At 34.4% G+C, this 19584-nt stretch overlaps 1 protein-coding gene across 25 annotated transcripts in view; it reads right to left on the bottom strand.

Annotated features, from left to right (window-relative positions):
* Positions 1-19584, bottom strand: part of BCAS3 (BCAS3 microtubule associated cell migration factor) — a 519095-nt gene that overhangs the window by 423605 nt on the left and 75906 nt on the right. For all 25 annotated transcript variants that reach the window (XM_074320579.1, XM_074320576.1, XM_074320587.1 and 22 more), the window contains exon 7: positions 14054-14126. In XM_074320579.1, the coding sequence (XP_074176680.1) occupies positions 14054-14126 (73 nt within the window). The remainder of the gene's footprint in view (positions 1-14053; positions 14127-19584) is intronic.

The following is a 19584-nucleotide window of genomic DNA, read 5'->3' as shown; positions in this document are numbered from 1 at the left end:
CACTGATTTTAAAAGCAAAGGATAAAAAGCATGTAGCTTTAAAAAAAAAAAAAAACTTATTCTTTTTATTTCAAAACGTGTACAAGCCAGAAATTTTATGACAGATAAGTGGAATGATGTAAAGTTTCACCAAAATTAAAGGGAAATGTTTCTAGTAAGCTTCTAGTCCCAGTCGAATGTAGAGCTAAAATAGGAACCTGGAAATTCCCATTTCAACTTCCAGGATTAAGCAATTTAATAGTTATCAGTTTGACTCTACAAAAGTGGTTAGACTTCATTTTGAAAAGCATACTCTAAGATCCAAATTCGCCTAAGAAATGGGCAGAATGTTTCTTCTTGCTCACCAAAAATAACTTCCTTACATTTCGAACCTAGATTTTAAAATAAAGAAGAAACTTTAAAAAAAAGCACACAAGCCTACCTCGGGCAAGCCTCAGTTCACTGGATCTATGTCACATTGATTTATAACAGTTATTTCTTAGGGGGAAAAAGCACACACAGATGCAAACAATTACTCTATTTTTGTAGGCAACAAGTGAGGTGGGTGGTAACTGAGAAATTTTTTTAAAATCCTGTCACAATATTCTGCTTTTTCTTAAGAAACCCTCCTCACACAACAAACGTTTGCCACATCAGAGAATTTCCAGGGCCTGAAGCACCACTTTGATTCCAGACCGCTGCAGGCATTAGCAGGAGGTAATTAGGGTAAAAAGTTCAGCCACAGTTCCATGTCTAGAGTCCTGCCAGAAATAAATTTCCTCTCTATTCACTGGTTTCTACTGTACCCTCCCTAAGAATCATATTGAAAACACATTTATCTTTGTAGAGTTTGTTCCTCTTATAATTAACGTTATGGCGTTTACAGTGTTTAATAATTTAAAACGGCCCCAATTGCAGCAGTTTTGTCATTAAAGGGGGAGAGGGGGTGCGCTATCATTTTTTCTATATTGCTGCTTCATTTGACAAGAGAAACATGCAAGTATGCGCTGCAGCTGTTTTCATCAAGCTCTCTGGTCATCATAAACTTCAGTTTGATTTCCTTGTTTGAGAAAGGTACATGGACAAAACTGACACAGATGCATTCAGAATGTGTTCTTTGAAAAATTTAAGAAAATGAAGAAGACTAATGAGAAAATAGTTTAAAATAAAATAGAAAATGATGCTTTACAACAAATTTACTATATTTCATGTTCTCACAGAACAATGTGAAGTGTTACATTTAAATAAGTGATAAAACCTAAATATATCACACTTAAGCATTTATAAATTTCAAGGAAAAAAAAAAGACCTCCAAAGGTACACCCAACATACTGTCTCTTGTTCTGAGCCCGTCTTCACTCCTCTCCACAAGCACATTCACCCACACCCACACCCACACCAGAAGGCTCTAATTAATACGCCAGTTATCTCACAGAAACTGGACTTTCTTTGGATACTGTTTTTGAAAAACAAGATATTAATAAAATTACTTGAATGCTAAGAAAAAACACTTATAACAATTGGTTGTAACAAAGGAAAAAATCAGTTAACACTAAGACATAATACATTCAAAAAATTTAAAAAGACAAAAATAAGACCTTGCCTCTAGGACACGCTATTTATTGTGACACTATCTTATTGAGGCCAGACAACTTATTTTTAAAATAATAATCTGTTTATAAACATAAAACAATATTCAAAAGTTGCCGGTGATTTTTTCAAGTTTTTCAGCAAAATATAAATCCAAAAGCAGTTTTTCTATATCTTTTTAAATTATTTTCAAGTATTTGGTCCTCTGTATCCTAAGGTACAAGTAACAGCCTTATACATAGAAATAAGAAAATTATAGTCTTCTGTACTATATAGAACAAAATAAAAAACCCAAGATATTATAGCATTTAAAAAAAATTAATTTTCCTCTACCATTTCACTTAGCATGACCTTTCCCACCAAGTTGCTATTCAGGACTTGCTATTTGTCCTTTTTTATGTCTCATGATCTGGATGGCTTGAAGAAATTCTGCTATCTTTCAGGGAAGATTTCCAACTGGACTTGTGTAACAATATCATGTTTTGTACCATTACATTTGGATTTACATTTCTCAAACATAAAGAAGTGCTGCATAAAGATGTTCAATAATGACAACACTAAGAAGAGAAATGAAGAAGCAAAGAATTTTTTAAATGACCAAAAATGGAGCAAAAAGCAAACCCAAGATTTCAAATCCCAATTTTTTAAGGCAACCTTGTAGGACCCACGGTAGCATCAACATAGAAAATGAAGCTCAATTACTATATGGTTCTGATTATATGATAATTCTAAAAACTGACATAAAATAGAGATTCATGAAATAATAAAATCCTAGCTTTTCATTGTATTTACATTATAGGCTGTCATATATAAGTGATATATCACCAAATGAAACAGTTTTCTATATAACATTGAAATCAAACGAATACAAATCTTTTCATTTATGGTCAGTACATATTATGTTCTACTTGGGGAATATCTGCCTACCTTAAAGTTCTAAAAATATTTTATGTTCAAAATATTGTTGTTTTTCTCTCACATCTTAAGTTGATTTTTGCATGATATGAGATAAGGGACAAGTTTCTTCATTTTCTATATGAATATCTAAATTACCCAGAACCATGTATGCATCCCCTTTGAACTACAGTGCCATCTTTATTATAAAGATATGGGAATCTGTTTCTGTATTCTCTATGTATTCCCTAATCTAATGGTGTCTCCTTATGCTAATGTGACTTATTTATTGTTGCTTCATAAGTCAATATTAAGAATTGTAACCCTACCAACTTTATTCTTCAAAACTCTATTCTTGTACGTCTATGTTGAAAACCAGACATATTTTGGAATCAGCTTCATAACCTTGAGGTAAACAGGATATAGAAGGCAAAAATCATAAAAGCATAGATGGAGGGCTCACATTAAAAGGACTCCAACAAATGAATAAGAAAAAAACATAATGTGAAAGAAAAACAAACAAGAGACTTGGACACACACTTCAAAGAATATTGAAACAGCCAACAAACCTATGTACAGGTATTTAAATTCACTAGTTATCAGTAAAATGCACATGAAAACCATGTGAGATACCAATGCATACCCACCAGAATGGCTAAAATAAAGACTATCAACGTCAACTTTTCACAAGTGCTGCAACTGGAAGCCTCAGGTACTCAGGTAGGACGGTAAATTGGTATAACCACTTTAGAAAACTGTTAGAAAATATCTAACAAAGCATAACTTACGACCTACAAATTCCTCTCCTAGGTATAAATATCAAACAAAATGTACACCAAAAATGGACACATGTACACAAATGTTCACATCAGCACTTTTCCCTATAGCTCCAAAGAGCATAGTATTGTCCAAGTGTCCACCACTAACACATAACATTGCCCTGTCCAACATTATCTAACCACCTTCCTTAGTATTTTTTACATATCACTTGTCGCCATACTGTATATTTTACTTACTTGTTGCTCTCCATGCTAGAATGTCAGCTCAATCAGTGCATAGATTTTTGTCACCTTAGATCCAAGTTTCTCACCCTTGGCCCTACTGACATTAGACGTTGGATAATTCTTTGTTTTGGGGGCTGATCAGTACATTACAGGATGTTTAGCAGCACCCTTGACTCTACATTATATAACTAGCACCTCCCCATCCCAAGATGTGAGAACCGAAAAACGTCCCCAGACACTGCCAAATGTCCACTGGGGATCAAAATCACCCCTACTTTCTCCACCCCAGTTAGAAACCATTGCCTTGGATCACTACTGAATTTTCAGATACTTTAAATTGTAGCTGAAATGTAGTAGGTACCCACAAATATTTTTTGAAAGAATGCAAAGTTCCTCTTAAAAAAAAAAATTTAAATAAAGCATTTCTTTGAGGTAGCATCATAGATAATCTACAGCAAACATTTTTTTTAAAAGTCATACACACAAGACATGATATACCCAGTAGCAAGCAAGAATTCCTTACATGTCACTGAGGTGTGTACTAATTTACTGTCAATTGTACTGACCATCGTCTTTGATTAAAACATATTTAAGTCTTAGTTAAAGCAAATAACCTTTCTCAAATCCCAATACTTTGATTCAAGAAAATCATCAAGTAACATACTAGTGAGATTGAGCAAGATTTTATTCTATCTAAATACCATACCATATAGCTACATCAACACAATATTTTCCCCAAAAAATCGTGGAATAATACTTGATATGGAAAATGGCATGGTTCTCCATAATGAATTACTTCATTTTCATTATCAATTTTGTCTTTAGGATTATCACAATGCAACAATGATCTCTTCTCAAGGCTGTGCACATGACCTGCTCCACCAGAAGTAGAGTAAGTCTGCCTTATGGAATTCCACAAAGGCAGAATCTATGCAGATGTTCTTTCCCTTTTGGTTTTCCTTTAATTTGCAAATCTTGTAATCTAAGCCTGAAGTTGACTGAACCAACATTTAAACCAGTATAGTAGTATCAGCCAAAATCTCAATCTGTTTTCTATTTATATGTCAAGACTGCATCCTTTTGGTGGCTGAAAAAAACTGTTGTTTTGAAATGATTACACAGAGAAACTTCAAGTCCTTTAGTAGTTTCATGTACTACTTCTAGATGGAAAGCTTTACTTTTTAAAGGCCTTTAGTTTAAGATGTAGAGCGGAAGGAAAAACTACTTTCAATTCAAGATTCCCACCTTTATGTTTTTAACTATAGTTATGCTAAAGTTACCTTAAACTACATGACAGCTAAGTATCTCCCCCAAAAAAAGACCTCGATGATACTCAAAGAGACATATTACATAGAAATGTGCCTCTGCTGAGTGCCAGGAGGGGCAGCAGGGATGCATCATGAAGGGGCATGAGAAAACTATTGTGTGATGGATAGGTTCATTATCTTAATTGGAGTGATGGTTTCATGGGTGTATACGTATGTCAAAATGTATCACATTGTACACATTAGGTGCAGTTTGTCGTGTCTCAGTAATACCTCAATAAAAATATAAATCTATAAATATGCCATGAGCTTCTTTGGGAAATATACACAAATTACAATTTTCCAATGAAAGGAAAGGACTCCTAGTCATCAGAGATACTATTAGTAACAGTACTGGGCTAAAACATGAAGCCTGACAAACCTGTAGCACAAATACTGGATAAATTAGGCACAGCCACATTTCTCCAATAGTCACACAGGCAAAGCTTTCCAAAAAACAAAAAAAGTATATATATACATATATATATATATATATGGATGGAGAGAGAGAGTTTGTTTTAGGTATATATCTTCATATGAATATGAAAAGAAGTCCTTGGTAAACAGTGTTCCCTGGCTACCCTTCATATCTTTCTGACCCAAAGAATACGGGGTGCACCTAATATGGGCCTGGCACTTCACTAAATACTTGAAAACATTGCCGTATTTAATTTTCACAAGAACCAAGCACAGTAGTTGTATGTGCGTACTACTTTACAAATAAGGAAACTGAGCATGAGACCTGTTAAATAATTTAGTTTACACAGCTAGTAATTCCTATCTAGGTCTGTGTGACTCCAAAATCTTTGTTCTTTCCATATTCTGTACGTTTCCAGGGACTCAAAAGTATCAATGAATATTACAAAGTACCAACATTAGGCTAAATGCAAATAACAAAAAAAATAAAAAACCCAAAATGAAAACCAGATCCATTAAACATAAATACACTAGAGTTCCTGCTAGATTAACAATACAAAAGCTGCCACTGAAGGCCCAATGTCGTCCAGAATATCTTAATGTCAAGATTTGTTTTGAAGGCTTACACTTTATAGATTCCTATCCTCTGGCGATCTTTCCTCATGTCAGATTTCTAGAAACTCCTGTAAAATTTCCTGGCTAATAGCTCAGGAGAGATAAATCTATAGAAACTGTGATGGTTTTCCACACAGAGGTAGTCAGAAAGAGTCCAAATGTATGCCTACTGTAGTCCAGTGCAAGATTAGATCAACACAGGTCAATAGAAAGATAAAGTGAGCTACACATGGAATTTTAAATTTTCTAGTAGCCACATTTAAAACATGTAAAAATAAACAGGTGAAATTAACTTTCATATATTTTAACAAAATATAGCCACGGAATTAGCATTTCAATTGGCAGCAACCATGCTTCGATTGCTCAGTAGTCAAATCTATTCAAACCGTACATGAAGACAATTTCTAGCCAGCTAATACTCAGGTGTTCAGATCCTAAAGAAAAGGTAACACATGAAACATATCCAAGAAAAGAAGTATCATTCTCTCAACTTATTGTTCTGATGGAATTTCCACACTTACTTTCTAAATAAAGGTTCAAACATTGGTGTGGATTCTCACCCACAAAGGCTCTCTATTAAAATCAGGTGGAACCACATAAGAATAAGATGTAGCTCTTGAAAATACACCTCTTTGCAATACTACCATGTGAAACATATGCTGTACTAAAATGTCAGGAGAGATGGTCTCGTTTTAATAAAATGTTGGGCTAATTTTTCTTCCCAACAAGTTTAGAATCAGTACAGAAAATAAACCTTTCCCCTAGAGCTTCTTTTTTTGCCTTCCCAGCATTCTCTGACTTAAAAATCTTTCAAAGCTGAAGAGAAGATCCTTACATCTGGTAGCAGCACATGATCGACTATTTTAAGCTTTAAGCCTTTCCATTTATGATCAATATTTTAAAATATGTATATTTTAAATATGTATACTAATGTATATTTATGTATAGAATAAAAATATGTATATGTATTTTAAGCTTTAAGCCTTTCCATTTATGATCAATATTTTAAAATATGTATATTTTAAATATGTATATTAATGTATATTTATGTATAGAATAAAAATATGTATATGTATTTTAAGCTTTAAGCCTTTCCATTTATGATTAATATTTTAAAATATGTATATAATAAAATATGTATAAAAATGTATATAATAGGATTTTCACATAAGGTACCACTAATATTCACTGTTATCTAAGAACATACCGTAATATATTAATAAGAGGCAAAAGCAAGCAAAGTGCAGATAAAAACAATACAACACGAATGTTTCTACAAATGTGTTGTGCACGTATATATGGCCATCTAACTCTGAATCTCCAAATATCTTTGAAAAACAATACATATGAACAAGGAAAGAAATGAAATCACTCCTAAATCACACTGCGGCATAACTAAGAGAGAAAAAAAGCCAACAACTTTAAGTAACATTGGTGGCTGGGGGTGGGGGGTGGTGTTGCATCATAAATATTCAAAATTGGCAGAGCCTTCTTCTGAGCTGACCCAAAGAACATGTGCAGAACTAGAGATGCCAATCAGAGGAATCACATCAGACATGAGATGATGATGTATCCTTGGGAACTTAGTGGTAAAGCAAAGTTGAAGAAAGCGGAAGAAGGTAAAGATCTTATCAGAAAACCAGAGGAAGAACTGAAGCCATTGGCTCAAGGTACAACCACAACCCCTGATCTTTATGGAACTGATTGTTAATGCTGCCCCAGAAAAACCATACTGAGGTTATCATGAACAAAAAAAGGAATAACAATATTTACACAAAACTGCTGGAAGAAAAACCAGTTTTATCTTAATAAAAATATCCCCCAAAATCCCACAAAATAGAAAACTATAACATAATTACCCAAACATGCATGCCTCACTTAGTAACTTAAATTTGTTCCTGAAAATTCTGCCACTAAATGAAAAGGCATTAAGTGGAAAATCATTTCCATTCCTTTTAATGGCAAAAATTATAATGAGTTCTATCCCAACCTATATTGTCACATAGGGAGAAAAATATGTTAATTGAATACTGCAAATGAGTTTACACGACAAAAATTAATTGGAAAGTAAATACAGATTATACTTTACCACTAAAGTAAATCTACTCTCAGGTGGGCATTCAATATCAGAATCAGAAATGTTTGATGAGAATTATCTTTTCCTTGACATTATAAGACTAATTAAAAAAAAAACACCACTTGACATAGCCATAAAAGAGGAATGTTTGTGTGAAATAAAAGAATAAGGTGGAAGATTGACTGCTGTCTCATAGCTTGATAATATTAATCCACCACTGGTTTCACTCTTCATTTAATTATTATGTACAATTTCAGTGTCTCAAATATCATGATTACTTATGACACAATGCAATTTCCTAGAACATACAACCTGGTCAATAGAGTGAGCTAACGCTCAAGAAAACACTTTTTTTTATTCGACGTCTCTTCAATCCTCTTTATAAGACCATCTTTTGTTTAATTATTAAAGCTTTTTATCTTCTCTCTGATTGATGGAAAGCTAAGGAGCTGCTGGAAAAGCCATGTATTGGAGCACCAAAGACTGGAAGAATGGCATAAATATCTTTTCTGTGTCTGCAGAAGTAATACCAGCCCAAACTGTGATTCCAGCAGACCTCATAAACACAACAGGATGAAAAACAGTCAAAATGGAAACTACTTATTAGTATTATGTAAGGACTCCTTGACATTCCAAGACAAAAGGAAACGCCCTATACCTATTATCCCAAGCAATCTATGTTCTACTTCTATTTAACATAACGCTTATTTCCTTTGGATACAAGTTGAAATGAAATTCTTCGGTAACACTTCAGGCCTGTGAAACTGCTTAACTTCCAACTAAATAACTCCAGCTTTAGGTCAGTGGCTACCAAATACCAGCCCCATGGAATTCTCCCAACCCAAGACCACCTTTTTGGCACTTTGTAACAAAATTGCAAAAATATTAACACTGTGAACTAACTGTATTAAATAAACAGTCCTTAATTTTTTAACAGTCCTTAATTTTGAAATTAAGTCTTTAATAATTCTGTTTAGTTATTAAAATTATTTTGCTTTTCTTCATGATAAATTTAAGATGATAACAGTCATTTATATGTCTTTGGTTGTCAAATTTTCACTTCTTCTGATTATTAAAATCCAATCTTGGAAATATAGCCATAGAGGTATATATTTCATAAGCTACCAGAGATCCCCAACCAATTGAAATAAAGAAATTTTCTCACTCATAAAAATTTCCCACCACCCAATAATATATAATGGGAGGCTCTGGACAAGACTTCCTTTATCTGTACCTGAGGCAGTTAAATTACATGATCTTCAAGGTTCTTTCTACTTCTGATATTCTATGATTCTTTCCGTGTAAACATCACGTCCCCAATCCACATAATGTATATAACATGATGATAGTGTATTGGATTAAACACTCTTCAAGATCTGCAGTCAGCTGTTGAATAAAGTTACTCTTTTTCAATTATCCATAATAACCAACAAGATCTTAACCGCAGCTATATTACTGGAACTGTTTAGTATACAGAATACAATGAACTTTAGCTCCCTAAGAGAGTGTATATTCCTTAGTATACTGTCCATGCTTCCCCTCCCTTCCTCAAATTATTCCACAAGGCACTGACTTAATCCCTGGATCAGTAGCACAATAAACATTATATCCCTCCAAGATTTTAAATGGCTTATCTGGAATTATTATGGAATAGTGTCTGTCTCTCTCTGTCTCTCTGTCTCTCTGTCTGTCTGTCTGTCTGTCTGTCTCTCTCTCTCTCTCTCTCTCTCTCACACACACACACACACACACACACACGAATGAAAGAAAACATCATTAGAATATCAAAATAAGTGGCATTTTAATGATTGTCATGAATGCAATAAGAGCCAGTAATTAAATTTGTGGGTTAGAGTGTAATGTGTTTATATCTCAAAGATAAAACATGAGGAAGAACTGGGATTATTTCCATAGCAAGTCCCCCTTCTTTGAAAATCTATACTGCGATTCTTTGAAAAAGCACTATAAATTTATAAAAATGAAAAATAATACATCAAAAAAATTTACTGACTTGTCCCAATAATTAAATAAGCAGTATTAATTATAAAGAATATAAGCAATTGACAATGTCGAAATCACCTGCTGCTCAATTAAACATTTTCCAGGGAAATAGATGGCAAAAGACATGTCTTGTATCTCTCCAAAGGGAGTAGGAGATCCTAAAATTTTGTGCACCACTGGCGTTGAAGATGTCAACAACCTGGTTCGGTACATGTGGTTCCTCAGATTAAGAGATTTTCTCGGAATCTGGAGATGAGCAAGTGAGGCAAAAGCCTGGACCCACAGCTAACTGGGATTAACCCCGTCATAGCTTCAGTTTCCTCGTGTATAAAGCGAGGATGATACCATCTCCTTCCCAGGTATGTTGTAAGATTAGATGATGTTACATAATGGAAAATATTTCACAGACCTGGTACATTGCAGGCATTGAACATGCCTTCCAGTTCTGGTGTTCTATTAGCATAGTCAACAAGCACATAAAAAATAAAAAAAAATTTAAAAAGTCGTGGGGCAGCCAGATGGCTCAGTTGGTTAGAGCACAAGCTCTCAACAACAAGGTGGTCAGTTCAATTCCTGCATGGGATGGTGGGCTGCGCCCCATGCAGCTAAGATTGAAATCGGCGACTGGACTTGGAGCTGAGCTGCACCCTCCACAACTAAATTGAAGGACAATGACTTGGAGCTGATGGGCCCTGGAGAAACACACTGTTGCCCCCAATATTCCCCAATAAATTTTTTTTTTAAATCGCGTTATAACTTTCTTTTAAAATCATAGGATTTGGGAAACAGATTCTTACAGAATTTACCTATAACTAGGTTTGTCTGTTGTTATATTCAGCTTTGGAGTTACTAAAAAGTGCTAGTGTATTCGACATCACCATCTGCTAACCTACTGCAAACACTTAGAATAATACTTAAGATACATACCTACTCACAGATCACTTGCTCAGATTAGAGAGAAATTTCTATTCACCAACAATTGTAATGTGACAAAACACAGTCCTATATGAAAATGTCCTTAAGATTGTAAACATTCTGACAAAGATGCTACATATTCATTTCGGCAAATAAGTGAAAACAAAACAAGTCTATGTAATTTTACTAACAATTGTCACCCCTAAAAAAAGAAAAGAAAAAAAAAAAAGAAAATGAGTATTTGCCACCAGCCTCTTGTACTAGAAAGAAGGGTATAAAACAAGACAGAAAAAAGAGCATGCAGGAATAGGCAGCTTATATATGGCAATAACAGGATACTTTATCCTAGAACTTATAGTACATGCAAAGACTTATGAACTTAATTCAAAAGTTCCTTTGCATTTATCAATACTCATTATTAAAATAATGCAGCAAGTGATACAGACATACAGAAATCACTTGCCAGAACGATTCCCCTATTATGTCATAAATTAAGGAACAAAAATGGGAGGAAGAAAACGAATATCTACAATAGATTTTTTTCAAATAGGCAAATGCTATTTTAATCAGGACTATATTCATTGTCCCTGTGGTGATTAATTTTATGTATCAACTTGGCTGGGCCACAATAACCAGATTTGGTCAAACAGTATTCTAGATGTTTCTGTGAAGATTTCTTTTAGATAGGATTAACATATAAGTCAGTAGAATTTCAGTAAAGAAGATTACACACCATAATGTGAGGGGAATTCATCCAATCAGTTGAAAGCTTTAATGGGGGCGGGGGGGAAGACCTCACGGGAGGAAGTGAGAATTCTCTCTAGACTGGAACTGCAACTCTTCCATCTCCAGATTCTGGACTTGCCAGCCTTCACAACAATGTGAGCCAATTTCTCAAAATCTCTCTCTCCTCTCTCCTCTGTTCTCTCTCTCTCTCTCTCTCTCTCTCTCTCTCTCACACACACACACACACACACACACACACACACACACACACACACACACACACACACCCTATTGGTTCTGTTTCTCTGGAGAACTCTAATATAACCACACACCACCAAATTCATCCCTCAGTAACTGATCTCATCATCAACTATACATAATCACCTTACACCTTACCCTCCCTTTTTTAACTTTTTTTTAATAAAGTGATACCTCAACAAATGAATCCTATAAAAACAAAAAAATCTCCTTAATCATACAGTTAGCAGAGTTGATAAGGAATGAAACTCTTTCTAAAACTACAAGCTAAACTCAGCAGGTAGCTGAGTGCCTTCCACAAACACATCTTTTTGAGGGGCTTCCACAGGACTTCATGTACTTGAATAACAGAGAGCTAAACATTAGGAAAGTGAAATCAACAAAGTTCCACTTCACCACAGTAGCTTGCCCTCCCCTCTGTGGTTCCCATTCTCTTTCAGCTCCCTTGTCAACACTTCAGTTCCCTGATTATTCTGCTGACTTGAATATGGTGTTGAGTTCCTCTAGAAAGTCTCGTATCTCACTTTTTGTACTTCTTCACTCCAGAATTTCCATTTGGTTTTTCTATAATTTCTAACTCCTTGTCGAGATTCTCTATTTGTTGAGTCATTGTTATCATGCTTTCCTTTAATTCTAGATACATGCCTTGTTGAGGTCTTAGAACATATTTATAACAGCTGCTTTAAAGTCCTTGCCCGTAAAATTTAACATTGAAGACAATCAGGAACAGCTTCTATTACCTGCCTTTTTTTCTCTATATATCACACTTTCCTGTTTCTTAGCATGTGTCATAATTTTATGTTGAAAACTAAACATTTTATATAACATGGTATAACAACTCTGGAAATCTGTCTTCCTCCACAATGCGCAGTTACTAATGCCTCTGCTCAGTTTCACTTTTCTTTAATTCTTGTTTTTATTTTAAAGCCTAGTTGCCTGGGCGGTGCGCCTGTGTCTGTGTTGCTTAGTGGTTAGCCAATGATTCAACAGAGAATTTGCTAAAATACTCTGAATCAGTAGGGGCTATTATCCTTTTCAAAAGAATCTGTCTGGGGGTAAGAGAGCCCATTCAACATTCTGAGCATTTTCAAGTCTCCCCAGATTTCAGTTTCCCCTGGATTCTGTCATGGCTCTTTTGCACATACAGGAAGCCTCAGCTAACCCTGACTTTAGGCATAAAGGGCCGTGCTCTCACAACGCACATGCCTGCGAGACCAGAACTTCCATGGACAACGCTGCTGGGTGCAGCAACACCTGCCACGCCAAGTTGAATGAGTGTCTTCCAACCTCAGCAAGGAAAGTTCAAGTCCTCGTGACCTTCCTCACTCTTGAAGAATCAACCCAGGTGGAAGCGGAAAGGGTGGAGTGTGATGGGAGCAGCTCCAGGCATGAATGCCACAGATTCCCAGTGTTATTACTCAAAGTTGACCAGCTACTCACACATAAATACTTTTCAGATTGTTGGAAGCCACTGGTTGAGTTCCAGGGCACTGAAATGGTTGTGTTTGCTTGTTTTGCAGATGACCTTAGTTCTAAGTCACAAACCTCCATCACTCTAAGTGTACGTATACCAGATTGTGTTGCACTGCTATAGCTCTATTACCTACTGTGGAAGTCCTTACTCTCCTACATGCACTGCCAATCTTTCCATTCCTTTAGATCCACCATATGCTGCACCTTCGTCATGAGGCCTTCTCCCATTGATCCATGCACACTGATCTCCACCTTCTCAGAATTCCTATTACACATCATTGTCTCATAATTATTCTCTGTGTGCTATACATTGTTTTTCCAGCTACATTCTTAAATCTTTGGGAGAAGGAATTGTGGTTTCATGCTTTTGTATCCTTATCTCATACATGTCATAGTGTTGAGTACAAAGTTTGACCTATTTCAACCCAAAATTTTACACTTGTAACACATGGAGTCAAACCATTTCCCTAGAAAACCACAACCAATACCCCAAGATCTAATCATGTTATACCATTAACACATTCTTCTTCCCTCCACAACTGTACCCAAAATGTAAAGGACACCTTATGAGCTGAAAGCATGTGACTGGTTGCCAAGCCTAATACCCATTTCAATCATCTTCCTTACTAACAAAACAATAATCATTTTCCAGCTCTCCTTGAAGGTAGGAGATCAGGATGAAGAGATACACTAACTGAAAAGACAGCAGCCATTTTAAGATCATTAGGAAAAGTTCCCCCTCTGGAATAACAATATAAATTTTTAATAGTGGTTCAAAAAAATTTGTTAAATTTCCTTACCCAGAAGATCCAGTGCTCTTACAAACACCAAGCAGGGGCCTTTTTTCAGCAAAGTTGTCACACTTTTGAGCACCTGATAAGGGACATAAAATAAAATGTAAAACAAAACTTTGAGAACTATTCTTATATATTTCCCATTATTTTCATGCCTTCAAAATATTTATAGCTGAAGAGAAGGTGACACGTTCATTATAAATTGATATAATCTATACACTTGACTGAGCAAAAAATAGAAAAGCTATAATAAAAACTATTTTTAAAAATTCAATTAGCACTTAAAATCTTTTTATAAAAATTAGCATCATCAATTTCAATCTTATACCCATCCCCATGACACCAGAAAAATCGCCCCCAACTCCACCAACTAATTACCTAGGACTAGTATAATCTTGATGTCAAAACAAAATAAATGTAGGACAGGACAGGAAAGTTATAAAACTACAGGCCATTCTCAATAGATATAAATGTAAAAATCCTTTTAAAAATATTAGTAAACTAATAGCAATGTATTGGAAAAAAAGTAAAATCTCATAACCAAGGTAGATTTACCCAAGTAATAGTAATAATTTTACATTACAAAACATATTAATGTAATTAATCATATGAATATTTCAGCAGATACAGAAAAAGCATTCAATTAAATTATATACTTAGTCATAACAACAAAATAAAACAACAAAAGTAAGTTTTCTTATCCCAATAACGATTATCCACAAAAGACCTACAACAAATATCACTGGCAATGTTTCAAAGCATTCCCATTAAAATCAGTGATAACACAATGTAACTGCTCAATGTAACTGCTCCCATTCAACGCTATACTGGAAGTCCTAGTCAGGATAATAATAAATGAACTCAAAATAATTACTATGAAACCAAAATAATAGCAGCAACAAGCAGAAAAATAAAGTCAGGAAATGCAAATGGCTCTGAACCACTAAAAAGATGCTCAACCTCACACATGAGAGAAATTCCACTTAAAATTATTGAAAAACTATATTGAAACTTGCTAATTTTTTAGAAGTGATCATGGTACTATGGTTATATACTTAACAGCCAATATCCTTTAGAAACAAATAATGAGATATTAACCAATAAATTGATCTGATATCTGGGATGTGGTTCAAAATATTCTGAAGGGAGGAGAATAGATGCTAATGAAACAAGATTAGCCATAAAATGGTAAGTGATGGGTTCTTGGAGATCATTAGACTATTTTTACTATTTTTGAATAAGTTGGAAATTTTCCATTTAAAAAGTTTTAACTATGTTGAAACACATTGACCTTTACCTAAAAGCTTCTCAAAAATTCCAAAAATTCTGTAAAATTCTCTGGCCATATCAATCAAAATTATAAATGTATACCCTTCAACAGAGAAATACCATTGCTAAGATTTCATCCTATATATACACTCAGCCATGAGGAAAACAACCTGTATTCATGATTATTCATTATAGCATTCGGTGTAATAGCAAAAGACTAATAAAATCCAGACATATAGTGTAGTATTTCCTACAGCTGTAATAGACGGAAGACATGCTCTATAAAAACATGGAATGAGATTGAAAATATAAAATGGAAAAAGGAAGATATACAATAATAGGAAGAAACAGAATAATATCCCATCTTTGTATAACAAGGAGAAAGATTTATTTGCATATATGCATACTCACACACTCTGTAATAATACATAAAAAAAATCTAAACTAATGGGTACCTATGGGCGGGAGAATAGAAATAGAAAAGATAGGAAACAAAAGTGGGAGCAAAGTTTTTATTGTATATATGTTTTATACTTTTTAGGTTTTTTTTAACTGTATGAATATATTAATTCCCCCTAAAATTTTAATTGCTTTTTTTAAAAATAAGGAGTCAAATGCCAGAAGTGGTTATTTCAACTTCTGGATAAGCTGATACACTGAAGACATGCATTTCATTTTATCCCTTCTGAAAATTCCAATAAGAGTATACTAAATCAAATAGGGTTAAAAAAAACATGTAATAACACTAACAAATTTGGAAATAGAGGAGTGATGACTAACTTAGCAGCCTAAATAAAAGTTCAAGACAGTCCTGGGGAAAAAGAAAACCTGTGACTCAAACTACTTGACATATGATAATACCAGCTACATCTGAAATCTATCGTTATAAATTTAGGAGCTAATAAATGAGCTTGTAAGTCTTCTCTGGAAAATTTAACAAGTCAGTCCATAAAGAAAGACTAAAAGACATTGTCAATCAGAAGGTTCCAACAAACAGTACAACCGAAGCACCAGACAATAGAGTAAAAAGTTGACAATCACATGCACAGAACTTTCAATCAGCTGTTTAGTTTTTCACTTACAAATATATGCAGACAACCAAGGACTAACAATCATCTGCAAAAGAGGCTAACTCTAACCCAGAAATAAACCCACATAAACATAGATAATTTTCAACAAAGGAGCCAAAAACATACAATGGAGAAAAGAAAGTTTCTTCAATAAATGGTGCTGGAAAAATTGGAAAGCCACATGCAAAAGAATGAAACTAGACTGCTCTCTGTCACCATATACCAAAATTAACTCAAAAATGGATCAAAGACCTAAACATAAGACCTGAAACAATAAACCGCACAGAAGAAAGCATAGGTACTAAACTTATGGACTTTGGGTTCAAAGAGGATTTTATGCATTTAACCTCAAAGGCAAGGGAAGTAAAAGCTAAAATAAATGAATGGGACCATATCAAACTAAAAAGCTGCTGCACAGCAAAAGAAACCATCAATAAAATGAAGAGGTAACCAACCAAATGGGAGAAGATATTTGCATACACCGCCTCCAATAAGGGGCTAATATCCAAAATATATAAGCAACTCATACAACTCAACAACAAAAAGACAAACAGTCCAATTAAAGAATGGGCAGAGGACACAAACAGAAACTCTTCCAAGAAGACAAACAAATGGCCAACAGATATATGACAAAGTGCTGGACTTCACTAGCTGATAGGGAAATGCAAATCAAAACCACAATGAGATATCACCTCACAACTGTTAGAATGGCTATTATCAACAAGACAAATAATAACAAGTGTTGGAGAGGCTGTGGAGAAAAAGGAACCTTCATATCATACACTGCTGGTGGGAATGTAAACTGATACAGCCACTATGGAAAACAGTATGGAGGTTCCTCAAAAAAATCATGAATAGAATTACCATACAACACAGCAATCCCTCTCCTGGGTATCTATCCAAAAAAAAAAAATCTGAAAACATTTATCCATAAAGATATATGTACTTCAATGTTCACTGAAGCATTATTTACGGTGGCCAAGACATGGAAACAACCAAAGTGTCCTTTGATAGATGATTGGACAAAGAAGATGTGGTATATATACACAATGGAATACCATTCTGCCATAAGAAAACATGAAATACTGCCATTTGCAACAACATGGATGGATCTTAAGATTATTAGGCTAAGCAAACTGAGTCAGACAGAGAAAGTCAAGAACCATATGACTTCACTGAAATGCGGGATATAAAAATGAAAGCAACATGGGGTGGCCCGTTAGCTCAGTTAGTTAGAGCATGGTCCTAATAACACCAAGGTTGCTGGTTCGATCCCCACATGGGCCATTGTGAGCTGAGTCCTCCTTTAAAAAAAAGAAAAACCGAAAGAAACAAAGGAACAAGACAAACAAATAAACAAAAACTCATAGACACAGACAATAGTTTCGTGGTTAAGAGGGTAAGGGGGGAGGGAGGATCGTAGAAGAGGGAAAAAGGAGTCAAATATATGGTGATGGAAGGAGAATTGACTCTTTCAGAATTGTACACTTGAAACCTATGTAATTTTACTAATCTATGTCACCCCAATAAATTTAATTTAAAAAAGAAACACAAAAAAATAAAATGAAATGAATTTCATAGAATGAAAAAAAAAAAAAAAGAGGCTAACTCTATACAGGAAGAAAACCATCAAAAATAAAAAGAAAACTATCATTAATAATTTCCAAGATCTGAGAAGCTATTTTAGGCATGGAACAATATAAGAATGCAATGAAAATGGACTCTTAGAGAATAAAAGAGAGCTCTTGGAAATTTAAAATAAAAAACTAGATTATATTTAATAAACTCAATGAAAAGGCTAGAGGTAAAAATTGAGAAAATTTCCCAGAGAGTAGAGCAAAAACCCAAAAAGAAGAAAACAGCATTAACACATACACACACAATACACACATTTACACGCACGAAGTGTGAAAGAACATTCTCAAGAGTGCAATATATAGATAGGAATTGCAAAAAGAGAGAAGAGAGAAACTAGAGAGTAAGAAATCACCCATGAAATATTTCAAAAAATGTCCCAGAACAAAAGAATATGAGTTCATAGGCCCCTTGAGAGTCTACCACAATGGATTCAATAGACCAACCCATAAAGTGTATCATTTCAGGACAGAAGCTTCTACAAGGCTCCAGGAGAAAAAAACAAGTTGTTTATAGGATCAGGACTTCTGTGGTTGCATACAAATAAAAAAAAGGAAGAAATAAAACTCCCTATTTGAAGATAACATGACTGATCCATAGAAAATCCCAAGGAATCATAACCAACAAAAAAAGCCACCTAGAACTAATAAGTAAGTCAGTTTAGCAAGGTCACAGGAGAAGAGATCAAGATACAAAAATCAATTGTATTTCTATATAGTAGCAATAGACATTGGAAACCGAGATTAAAAATACAATACCTTTTATAATTGCTCAAAAGAAAATTAAATACTCAGGTATACATCTAACAAAACATGTACGGGGCTTATATATTGAAAACTACTAAATGCGGATTAAAAAAATAAAAGACTATCTAAATAAATGTAGATGTGTAATTGATATAAGGTATATAGATTAAGGGAACAGAAAAGAACCCACTAATAGGCCCACACAAATATGGCAAATTGATTTTGGATAGAGGTGTAAAAGCGATTCAATGGAGGAAGAGTAGTCTTTTCAACAAATGGTCCGGGAGCAATTGACTATCCATAGTGAAAAAATAAAATTAGATCTACACCTCACATTTTATCCAAAATTAACTAAAAATGGATTATAGATTTAAATATAAAAGTATACAACTTTTAGAAGAAAACCTGCAGGACTTCAGGTTTGGTGAAGAAGTCTCAGGCATGACACCAAAAAGTATGGTCCGTAAGACCAAAAGAAAAAAAAAAATCAATAAATGAGGTTTAATTAAAATTAAAAACAAGCTACACATTGGGGAAAAAATACTTGCAAAACACATATCTGACATAAGGCTCATATCTACAAAATATAAAGTAAAAATGCAACTCTAAAAAAATACATAATCCAATGAGAAAATGTGTGAAAGACAAAAAGGTATTTCACTGAAAAGACGACATGGATGGCAAATATACAAATGAAAAGATTTTCAACATTATTAGCTACCAAGAAACTGTAAATTGGGCAACTGGTTGGCTCAATGGTTGGAGCACAATGCTCATAAAACCAAGGTTGCCAGTTCAAGTCCCACATGGACCAATG

This window comes from Rhinolophus sinicus, linkage group LG15, assembly GCF_036562045.2.
Source record: "Rhinolophus sinicus isolate RSC01 linkage group LG15, ASM3656204v1, whole genome shotgun sequence".
NCBI lineage: Eukaryota > Metazoa > Chordata > Mammalia > Chiroptera > Rhinolophidae > Rhinolophus > Rhinolophus sinicus.
This window is presented reverse-complemented; position numbering and strand designations above follow the sequence as displayed.